Here is an 11771-nt window from a genome sequence, read left to right as displayed (position 1 = left end):
AGCCAGACAGATGTAAGTTCAAATCCTGACTCCCGGGACTTCTCTGGTGGTCCAGCGGTTAAGACTCCATGCTTCCACTGCGGGGGTCTCTGTTTCGATCTCTGGTCCGGGAACTAAGATCCCACATGCCACATGGTGTGGCCAAAATATTTTTTAAAAAATCTCACCAAATCCTGGCTCCCTACAACCTGGATGTGTGGTTTCTGAGCCTCAGTGTCCTCATCTATATAATGGGTTGATAATCTCTAGTCCGTGTGCCTGTTGTGAGGGTTAAATTCATATCAGATCACACCTCTGCTCAGAACCCCATGGTGTCTCCCATGTTCCTCTGAGAAAAAGCCAAGTCCTCCCAAGACCTCAGTCCCTCTCTGATCACAACTCCCACCTTCTCCCCCTCCCTCCCTCTGCACCAGTCACACTAGGCTCCTTGCTGCTCCTCAGACATCTCACGATCTCCAGCCCCTGGGCCTTTGCACTGGCTGTTTCCTTGTCTGGAAAGACTCTACTCCATCTATCTGCAAGGCTCATGGATTTTATCTGTTTTGTTCACTGCTGTATAAACAGTACTAGAACCATGCTTAATAATAATAATAGTAATTTTATATTATATTATATTAATATAACAATGATATTAGTGATGATCATAATTATTACAAGAGCCCCTAGGCATATTCAAGTGCTCAGCTCCATCCCTGAGGTTACCTTGTTACCAAGTCTAAGCTTGTACTGCTTACTGAATGACGGGTCAATAAGTCGAGAGATGAATTGTTGAGGCAAGAAATAGCAACTTTATTTGGAAAGCCAGCAGACTGAGAAGATGGTGGACTAGTGTCCCAAAGAACCACCTTGCCTGGGGTGGATGTTAGTTTCTTCTATAAAACAAAGAGGGGGAGGTAAGGAGGTAAAGTATAAAAGGTGATAAGTTATTGTATTTCCTGGTTCCAGCCAGATTCCAGAGGGCATGTGTTAATTTCTTCCTTCCTGCAGCCATTCACAGGTAAGTCTGGTCAGGATGTTTCCTGTGAGCTAAACAAAGGTACTTTAGCTTAACGCTCAGGCATGGGAGACAGAGTTCCTGGAGATGGGCTATTATGTATACTTTAAGCTTATAGGCAACATCCCTTTAGTGAATAACTTATAGCAAAAGCAATAAAATACAAAGGTTAAAATAAAAGAAACAGATCCAGTACGGAGTCAGATTTGTTCTTCCTGATTACAACCCCCCTACCTCTGGCCCTCACTTTCTCTGGGTCTCAGCGTGCACTACAGTCAGGCCAGCAGGGGTTGTCCTAGAAGATGGCTCTCATTGGCTCTGACCATCTGATGTTTCTTTTAGCTGGACCAACAAGGAGAGGGAATTCAAGAAATCCACTGGGAAAGCTTGCCAGGATAAAAAGTAAATTTTTGTGGTAAGGCCTGTTAACAAGCAGTGGAGATTTTTGAAAATGTACATGTGAAGAGTAATGGAGGGTGGTGGTGAGAAGGGGACTTGAGCTGTGAATACTCCAACCTTGATTTGACTAGGGGGACCTGAGCTTAGAGAGAAGAGGCAGAGAGAGTACAGGTTGAAAAGTTTCCCTGGAATGGCCACCCACAGGATTTATGGCCACCTGGATTGACTGGCCTTATTGACTGTCATCAAGAAAAAAAATCACCCTCCAAGGCAGCGGAGGGCGGGCGTCTCTCTTGTGGAGTTTACTGTTTACCTGTCTACACTGACGAATAAGCACTCCTTTGTTCTGGCTCCCTTCCCAGCACTGCAGACAGAGGCAACCCTCTTTCTTTTGTCTTATTTATTTATTTTTAAAGAGAGTGTCTCACTCTCTGGCTTCAGAGTTCCAGTGGTTGTCCAAATGGCCGGCTCCATTTCCAACCCAGGACAGTCAATGGATGCAGTCATTTATTCATTCAGTAAAGAATGATTAAATGTCCCTCTATGGCGAACACTGTCTAGATTCTGGGAATCTGATGGTGAAAAAGACAGGGAAGGTGCCTACCCTTGGGGGCTTCTGTTGTCATGGGGAGTACAAATTTAGATAGTGTATGTACTATCTTTAAACCACTTTGGGAATTGTTTGTTACGCAGCGATGCTAACTGATACACTAATAAGCCAACGTGATGTGATAGTGATTTTTGTGAGTGTGTGTGAAGGAGAAACTCCTGCAGTTAGGTAGAATCTGGTAAGGCTTCTTAGAGGAGGTGACATTTGGACCAAGGCTTGAAGGGCAAGGAGGGAACCACATAGGGAACAGCAAGTACAAACATCCTAAGGTGAGAATAGTGGAAGATCATGGCTGAAAAAGATGTAAATGAACATGGAAATGATTCAGTTCTTAAGCTGGGGGTGGGGTGGTGGGTAAACTGGCACGCAGGCACTCATTCTATTATTGTATATACCTTTTTTCATATATCTAAATATTTAATAATGACAGTTTTCTAAAATTATGAGAATAATTATTTAAATAGAGAACAGGGTATATATTTATTTGGTTAAATATTTCAACAAAACAAGGACAGATAGGATGACTCTTTCTAACCAGTTAACAATATGAATTTTACCTTTTAAAAGTTGTAGTACCAGATATTATGAGAACAGTTAGGATTAAAACAATAAAATCCTGTGGGGATGCATTTTACTCTTTCTGTTAGCAAGAAAAATGAAAAATAAAATACCAAAGATAGAAGACATTTTCTTTCTTTCCTTAAAAAAAAATTCATGGAAATTAAAAAATGTAAATGACAGTAGTGAGAATAGTATAATTACCTCTACCTATAAAAATTTCTTTTCAGGGTCAACTCACAGCCAATCTTGTTCCTTCTATCCCCCTACCCTCTTGTTTTTTCTGGAGTATTTTAACCATAATTTTTTTCAAACTATATGGGTATTTGGAAATAGCCTGTGTATTTTTTTTTTTTTTTTTTTTGCCACACTGCACAGCTTGTGGGATCTTAATTCCCTCTGCAGTGGAAGCGTGGAGGCCTAACCACTGGACCACCAGGGAATTCCCTATAGTCTGTGTATTTTTAATGATTATATGAGACGGAGAAATATATGTGCAGACTCACATCAGATGCTGAGGTTAGCAGTCTGGGGGTTAGCATTGACAGGGAAAGCCATGTCACAGGACCTTTAGAAAGTACAAATTGAAGAAACTCTGGAGCAAGAAGGAGCTCTCACAGCACAAACCTGATAGAACAAGTCAGATGAGTCACAGAACCACCACAGTGGGTTATTACAACTTACTCAGGAGGGGAAATCTGGGTGGGAGCCCAGAGCCCCTGGACCTCAGTATTCATGGAAATTCTGTGTGTTCTCATTTAAAGTACACAAGAAGACAAAATAAAAACCTAAAGGTGAAACAGAGAGGAAGAGGATGCAAAGGTAACCCTAAAGTGCCAAGACGGGTGAAAGTGTTGGGGCTGCATGGACGCGTTGTCATGGAAACTGCAGTTGGAAGTGTTGTCATGGAAACCACAGCCAGGACTCCTACCAAAGTTGCTTCAAAACTATTTTTAGATCCACTGGTAATCATCGGTGGTTCACTGTTGGGAGAAGTTTCAGGCAGCTGATTCCACTTACACACACACATACACACTCACAGACATATATATACACATGCATATATACATATGTACAAATATATATTTATAATTACCTATACATATAATTGTATATTGTATATGTAATTATAAATATTTGTTTGCTCATATATAAATAACAAATTTAAAGTTTTTCTCTCTCACGCATTTATTTATCTCTTTACTATTTTGGAATGCTTAATTAACTCAATCTGCTTCTCTGATTCAACCCTGACTGAAACACTCTCAGGCATCCGTGTAGTGAAGAGTTAACTCAACAGGTCTGCGTTGTCCAAACCCCATACCTTTTAAAGCATCAACTAGCCCTTCTCTGACTCCTGGGTAACCTCTAAGCCTTAGAGGATCCTGTACTAATAATGCAATTTATGGTGGTGGCCTTGTGCCACGCAGCATCGCTTTGACCTCTGGAGATGCTGACGGCTGAGTAACTAAAGTCAGTCACATGTGTGCTCCATGCCTACATGACTGACCCAGAAAAAGAAAATCCTGGACTCTAAGGCTCAGGTGAGCTTCCCTGGCTGGCAATACTCTGTGTATGTTGTCACACACTGTTGCTGGGAAAAGTAAGTGCTGTCCATGTAACTCCACTGGGAGAGGATAACTGGAAGCTGACACCTGGTCTCTCCCAGACTCTGCCTTAGGCACCTTTTCCCTTTGCTGATTTTAAACTGTATTCTTTTCTTGTAATAAAGTATAATTGTGAGTACAATCGTTTTTCTGAGTCCCAGGAAGACTCCCAGCAAATCATTGAAACTGAGGGTGGTCTTGTGACCCTCAACACAGTATCTCAAATTCATCATGGCCCAAACTAAACTTCTGATTCACCCTCTCCCTTCTTTCCCAAGTCTGTTCTCCATCAAACCTTCCCCGGCACTTAAAACTAAGTGCCGTCATGCCCCTTCTAGTTACTCGTTCCAAAACCCTGGGGTCATATTTGCTTAGTTTACCTTGCACCCTACATCTAATCAATCAGCAAAACAGTGAAGACTGGTATGAAATATTTACAGAAAAGTGCACATATCATAGGCATATAACATGTTGAATTTTCACAATCGGAACACACCTATAACCGACAACCAGAACAAGAAACAGAGCGGGAGGGAGACACATTTCAAGTCATTAGACATTCCACAGGAAACAACTCTCCCGACTTCTAAAAACATGGTTAATTTTGCCTGTTTTTGTACTTCATATAAATGGTATGATACAGTATGTGCTCTTGTGTATCTGGTTTCTTTTGCTCAAGATTTTGCAGGATTCATTTATATTGTTGCGTGTCATTGTAGATCATTCATTCTAATTGTTTAGTATTTTATTGTGTGAACATTCTACAGTTTATCTGCTCTTCTGTTGACTGGTGTTTGGGTAGCTTCTAGATTTTGGCTACTAGGAACTATGCTGCAATGAATATCCTTGTCTATAGTTTTAGTGAACACATTTCTGTTGGGTACATACATAGCTAGGCGTGGGGTTCCTAAGCTGTAGGGCTAGCATCTGCTTTCCTTTAGTGGATACAGCCAAAGCGTTTCCAAAATACACATACACGGGACGTGTACACGTATTACACGTATGAGAGTTCCAGTCAATCTTCTCCTCATCAACACTTGGCATTTTTTGACCTTTTAATTTTATCCATTTTCCATCAGCAAATTTACAACAGCGCCCTTGTGCTACCACTAGATTTTAGTACAACTTGCTACACTCTTCTAACAAGAACATCCCATTTGGTAGACATTATGCTACCAATCTTCTTGTTACTTTCCTGGACCCAATGGTTCAACCATCCCAGAACAAACTCCAGGTCAATGGAAAGATGGTATAAGAAGAATTCCACTCAACAGTGGGAGTGGGGCTTCCCTGGTGGCACAGTAGGTGAGAGTCCGCCTGCCGATGCAGGAGACACGGGTTCATGCCCCGGTCTGGGAGGACCCCACATGCCGCGGAGCGGCTGGTCCCGTGAGCCATGGCCGCTGAGCCTGCGCATCCGGAGCCTGTGCTCCGCAACGGGAGAGGTCACAACAGTGAGAGGCCTGCGTACCGCAAAAAAAAAAACAAAAAACAAACAAACAGTGGGAGGACTCCTGGAACTCTTGCCTTTACAATAATAACAGTTTACTATGTGTCAGGACCAAATACACATTGTTTACTTATTTATTTATTTTTGGCTGCGCTGGGTCTTCGTTGCTGTGTGTGGGCTTTCTCTAGTTGTGGAGAGCGGGGCTACTTTTCGTTGCAGTGTGCAGGCTTCTCATTGCAGTGGCTTCTCCTGCTGCGGAGCATGGGCTGTAGGTGCACGGGCTTCAGTAGTTGTGGTACATGGGCTTAGTTCCTCCGTGGCATGTGGGAGCTTCCTGGGTCAGGGATGGAACCCATGTCTCCCACATTGGCAGGAGGATTCTTAACCACTGAGCCACCAGGAAAGCTCCAAATTCACATTTTTTATTTTATTTTATTTTATTTTTTGGCTGCATTGGATCTTCGTTGCTGCTCACGGGCTTTCTCTAGTTGCGGCCAGCGGGGTCTACACTTCGTTGCGGTGTGCGGGCTTCTCATTGCGGTGGCTTCTCGTTGCAGAGCACAGGCTCAGGTGCTCAGGCTTCAGTACATGTGGTGCACAGGCTTAGTTGCTCTGCGGCACATGGGATCTTCCCGGATCAGGGATGAAACCCGCCTCCCCGCATTGGCAGGTGGATTCTTAACCACTGCACCACCAGGGAAGCCCCCAAATACACATTTTTTAAAAATAAAACGTTGAATGCTGAGTATTTGGTCACAGGCAAAAATCATCATCATAGAATGAACTTTAGGGAATAAAAGAATAAATCTGAAATTCTATCAAATTCAAAATTTTTTATTACAATTTTATTTTTTAAATTTAGTACGCAATTTCTTCTTAAGTTTGGGTGTATAACCTTGTAGCAAAGTCAGCTACAACTTGCTCTTTTGGCGACTCTACTTTATGATACTAAATGGAGGAAGAAGAAACAAGACATATTTGACCAGCTCAGCTGATGGTGACACTTACCCAACTATCAACCTTTCCTTCCTTGCTAAAAGTAACTGACTAGAGTAGAAGATTTATTGTCTCATCATCTGAGAAACTGGAGGATCTTGTTGATAGTAATGATGGTATATCATTGAAACAAACCCATGAAGTGAAACTCGGTGCACTGCTAGAAAAAGCTACCTTGGGGAATCTTTTCAGGGACCAAAGATCGTGGCTCTCTGCATCTTTTGAAGTGATGTCAATCATCACCAATCCTAGACGCATTCTACTTTTGCAATATCTTCTTGTTATCACTTGCTGCATAATAAGCCATCCCCAAACTTAGCGGCATAGAACAACTGTTTGTTATACGCACTGATTCTATGGGTCAGGAATTTACACAGGGTAAAGCAATGATGGTTTGTTTTTGCTACGCCATGTCTAGCCCTCAACTGGGATGATGTAAGTGGTTAGAGAGTGACTCAAGTGGTTGAGGGGTAGAATCATCTACAAGTTTCTTTACTCCCATGTGTGGTGCCTGGACTGAGATCACTTGAAGGCTGGGCTCAGCTGGGAATCGTTGACTGGAGCACACACATGTGGCTTCTCCATGTGGCTTGGGCTTCCTCACAGCATGGCAGCCAGAGGATAGTTGAACTTCTTACTTGGATGCTCAAAGATCCAAGGATGAGATTGTCCCAATGAACAAGGAAGAAGTTGCGGGGCTTCCCTCGTGGCGCAGTGGTTGAGAGTCTGCTTGCCAATGCAGGGGACACGGGTTCGTGCCCCGGTCCGCGAAGATTCCACATGCTGCGGAGTGGCTGGGCCCGTGAGCCATGGCCGCTGAGCCCGCACGTCCGGAGCCTGTGCTCCACAACGGGAGAGGCCACAACAGTGAGAGGCCCGTGTACCACAAAAAAAAAAAAAAAAAAAAAAAAAAAAGAAGTTGCATGGCCTCCTAGCCTGAGGAGTCACATAGCTTCCCTTCCATGATACTATTGGTTCAATCATTTCCTTTCTACCACACTCGCTATTGGTTAATGCAGTTACAAGTCTGCTCAGATTCAAGAGGAGGGGACATAGATCCCCACCTCTCTGTAGAAAGAATGTTAAAGAATTTATGGCAACGTTTTAAAACCACTGCATAGTGACATACATTCATTCTTCAGCTGATTCATAGAATTTCAACATGTTAAACACTTGAGATTTTAAAACTCTAGTTATGGGCTTCCCTGGTGGCGCAGTGTTTAAGAATCTGCCTGCCAATGCAGGGGACACGGGTTTGAGCCCTGGTTCAGGAAGATCCCACATGCCGTGGAGCAACTAAGCTCGTGTGCCACAACTACTGAGCCTGCGCTCTAGAGCCCTCGAGCCATAACTACTGAGTCCACACACCACAACTACTGAAGCCCACGCACCTAGAGCCCATGCTCCGCAACAAGAGAAGCCACCGCAATAAGAAGCCTGTGCACCGCAACAAAGACCCAACACAGCCAAAAATAAAATAAATAAATTTTAAAAACTAATAAAACTTTAGTTATAGCTAGAGTGTTTGTCTTTACTGGAATGTGAATATTCAAATTTAGCAATTTGAATGATGTCTAAAATATGATGGCAGCTCGGGCAATCAATCACACAAATATTGATCATGCCCAAGTTCAGGGATATCAGAGAGGAAAGTGAAATGGATACCTGGCTATTTGGTCTTGCAAAGGCCAATTCCAAAATGGAATCCAAACAACAGATTTTGGTTGAACACCCAGGCCCACTGCATTTTTCATATGTGATCTCCCCCAATCTTCAAAATTTCCAGATCAGGAAAGTTTTTATTGGTATTCCTATTGTGAAGAAGAGGAAGGAGCTCAGAGAGCTCAAATTTCTTGTTTAAGATCGCACAGTTAGGAAGCCACATTGATAGATGTATCAGTGAGGGCCTGACAGGAAACATGGCAACTCATCCTGAGTCACTGAGGACTGTTTCATTAACTATTAACAAAGGTGTTACCTGTAGGCAGTGAGTTGAGGAAACCAGCAAGGAAAGGTGAGGCACTATCCCCAGGCTTGAAGGGGGTGGAAAATCGAGAAGTTTCTAGAAACTTCTGCAAATTTCTGGAACAAGGAACTGTAGCTAACCTAGAAGGCTCTCAACAAGAGCTGTGGCTTTTATTAGGGGAACTCAGGGGGACTGAAGCTGCTGTTTCCTCGCGCCCTCTGCTTTCTGTTGTCTCCTAGGAGTCTTGTTGGCTCAACCCAACAGGAAGGCTGAGGGTAAGAAGGGTAGTTGGTGCGGCCACAGAAGTCAGCACCCCCACCCCCGTCCCGGAGGCCCATGTTGAGTAGAGAAAGGTGGAAAGACCGGGTCCGGGAGGGCAATCAGAGAACATGCAGACCTCGGGCTCGGTGAATAGGTGAACAGTCGCACTCCCACGCGATTCCCCAGGCCCAGTTGCACAGCCCACGCGCTAGCTTGCAACCACCGGTTGCCATGGAGACCGCGGGTACTACGCGGGAGCAAGTGCGCAAGCGCGCCCTGGGACGCCGGCCTCGGCTCAGCGCAGCTGCCTGGACCCAGGCGAGACGCCACCTGACGCGCCCTGTCCGAGCGGGGGCGGACGCTGTCGGCTCGGGCACTTGGCCCAGAGCATCCGTGCCGGCGTGGCCCGAGCTGGCACCTGGCAAGCCGGCTGCATCCCGGCGGCCTCTCCTTGGCCCGTCTGGGCGGTCAGAGGCGGGGCTGCCGCTTCCCTGACGGGCTGGCCGAGAGCCAGGCCCCGGGGAGGCCGCTCGCGGTTTTCGGCGATTCCAGGACACGTGTGAGCACCCGGGGCCCGGTTTGGGGAGGAAGACCTTGGGAAAGCGCGAGGCCTCCTGCAGGCCAGCCTTGGAGGGGGCAGCTGAGAGCTCTGGGCCTGGCCTTGTTCCCGGGAATTTGACCTCCCTCTCCTGTCACCTTACAGGATTGCTGTTTAGGGACAACTGCAGCCCCGGTCCACGTCGTAGACTCTTCAGCACACGTGGGAATCGAGCTGCCAGGTGTCCACGACCATGGCGGTGAACCTTTTGGAGGACTGGTGCCGGGGGATGGAAGTGGACATCCACAGGTGCCTGTTGGTCACAGGCATCCCGGAGGACTGTGGCCAAGTGGAAATTGAGGAGACCTTGAATGGGGTCCTCTCCCCGCTGGGCCCATACTTTGTGCTCAACAAGATTTTTTTGAGGGAAGAGAATGCCAAAGCTGCCCTCGTTGAGGTAGGCGAGGGTGTGAATCTGAGGGCCGTACCCCGGGAATTCCCAGGAAGGGGGGGCATCTGGAGAGTGGTCAGTAGGGACCCCACCCAGGATGCTGAGTTTTTAAAAAACCTGAGTGAATTCCTGGCTGCAGAGGGGCGCACCCGGGAGGATGTGGTCCGCCTGCTGCAGCTCAGCCAGTCCCCACCACCCCAGAACCGGAATCAGCCCCCAGAGGACTGGGCAGAAGCTTTGGGGGTGCTTCTGGGGGCGGTGGTGCAAATCATCTTCTGCATGGAGGGCGAGATCCGCAGCCGGGAGGAAGCTAGGGCTCGAGAGGTGGCTGAAGCCCAAGCAGTGGCATCCTTGACTTTGGCAACAGCGAGGAAGGTCAAGAAGGAGCCAGGGTGGGCTGCAGAGGTGGGCTCTGCCTTGAAGATGGAGAACCTGGACGGCTGGAATGACGTGGAAGATGAGGGTGACCCTCTTGAACCTCTGGTTCAAAAGGCTGGAGCTAAGACTTTCCCCAGGAGAAAGAAGCAGAAAAAAACTCCCAAGCAGGAACCAGTGCCCTGGAAGAAATCCAGAGGCAGCCATTCCCACAGCTCGGCCTTGTTGGAGGATCCGGAAGCTGATGACGCTGAAAATATGGAGATGTCAGAATACATCAGGAGCAGCAGAAAGCCCTGTGTGAAGCGGGAGGGGTCAGCTTTGAAGAAGGCCCTAGCGAAATGTGCCTGGAAGTCTCCCAGCAACCCGCCCCACGATGCCCAGGCAGAAGCTGCGAGCCCTGGAGTTGCCTCTGAGTCAGACCAAGACGGCGGTCCAGAGGGTCCACAAAAGAAGAATACCATGGTCTGGGCCTCGGCAAAGAGCCCTGCTCCCACGAGGAAGAAGAAGAGGGTGAGCTTGGGCCCCGTCTCTTATGTCCTTGTCGATTCGGAAAACACCAGGAAGAAGCCAGAGATTCCAAAGAAAGGGCAAGGCTCGAGAAGGGATGCGTTGGATCAGAAGGCCCTTCAGAGCCCACAGCCCGCTGAGCCACCAGCCTCAACCTCCCAGGGTCCAAAGGCCAAGCCACAAGGCTCTCCTCATGCCTCCAGTGGTGAGAATGACAGCAGAAGTCATTTGGGTTGTGTCAACAAGCGGCTGAAGGGGGAGGAACAGCACGGGCAGGTGGGGACGGAGGAACCCAAGGGGACAGAGGGTCCAATGGTCTTTGAGGAGGACCCCAGTGCAGTGGAGGGAGTGGGTGACACACCAGTTGAGGTTTTAGAGGCTGGGAGCCCTGACCCCCCTCCTAGGAGCCCCTGAGGCCAACATTGGGGATACCTGTGGGGACAGGAGGTGGCGGAGCAAACCCACTGACCTAGCTTTTGTTGGTGAGTGTCTCCGTGGTATTCTCCGGTCATCTGACACTTCATCTGCTCCATCTCCCTCAGTAAGAATTGAATCATTTGGGGTTATATATTGTTTGTCAGAGTAAGTGGCTTTCAGGGTGGAGTTTTCTGGAGGCCTGTTTGGGAGATGGAAATGTTCAAGGACTTAGAAGTTCCAAGGAAGTGAAAAAACTTTCCAGTGACACCTCTCCCTGCTTCCCCTCTCGAGCTGTTCTAATTTATCCACAGAACCCAGAAAACCTAGATTTCCGTCTGCACCTAAGCAGTCGAAAAAAGACCAAGGAAGAAGTTCCAAGCGGGGAACAACGTTTCTCTTGTCGTCGACTTTTCACTGTTTTAGGGACCCACCCAGTTCGTAGAGATCCAGCTCTCAGAGGTAAATGGTATGTGAGATGTAGGTGGGAGGAATTAGGGTAAGGAGGCGTACCCCTGTGCTTTTTCTCTGCCAGGCCTGCTTTTTCACCTCCTCCTAGACTCGCCTTCAGAGGTTGGAGAGTCACTAAGCAGATTGGGAAGACTCTAAAACGTTCACCTTGGCACATGGGCAAGGTCACTG

The 11771-nt window shown here is 46.9% G+C and overlaps 1 protein-coding gene across 1 annotated transcript; it reads left to right on the top strand.

The window, feature by feature from the left end:
• Positions 1-9632: 9632 nt before the first annotated feature.
• Positions 9633-11129, top strand: PNMA8A (PNMA family member 8A; the record flags this gene model as incomplete). Its single annotated transcript, XM_082677743.1, has 1 exon — positions 9633-11129. The coding sequence occupies one exon, from the start codon at positions 9633-9635 to the stop codon at positions 11127-11129; it is 1497 nt and encodes a 498-aa protein (XP_082533869.1).
• Between the last annotated feature and the right edge of the window lie 642 nt (positions 11130-11771).

Source organism: Grampus griseus (genome assembly GCF_964374135.1).
Source record: "Grampus griseus genome assembly, chromosome: 19".
Lineage (NCBI taxonomy): Eukaryota > Metazoa > Chordata > Mammalia > Artiodactyla > Delphinidae > Grampus > Grampus griseus.
The sequence above is the reverse complement of the archived record's forward strand: the minus strand, read 5'-3'. Positions and strand labels throughout refer to the sequence as shown.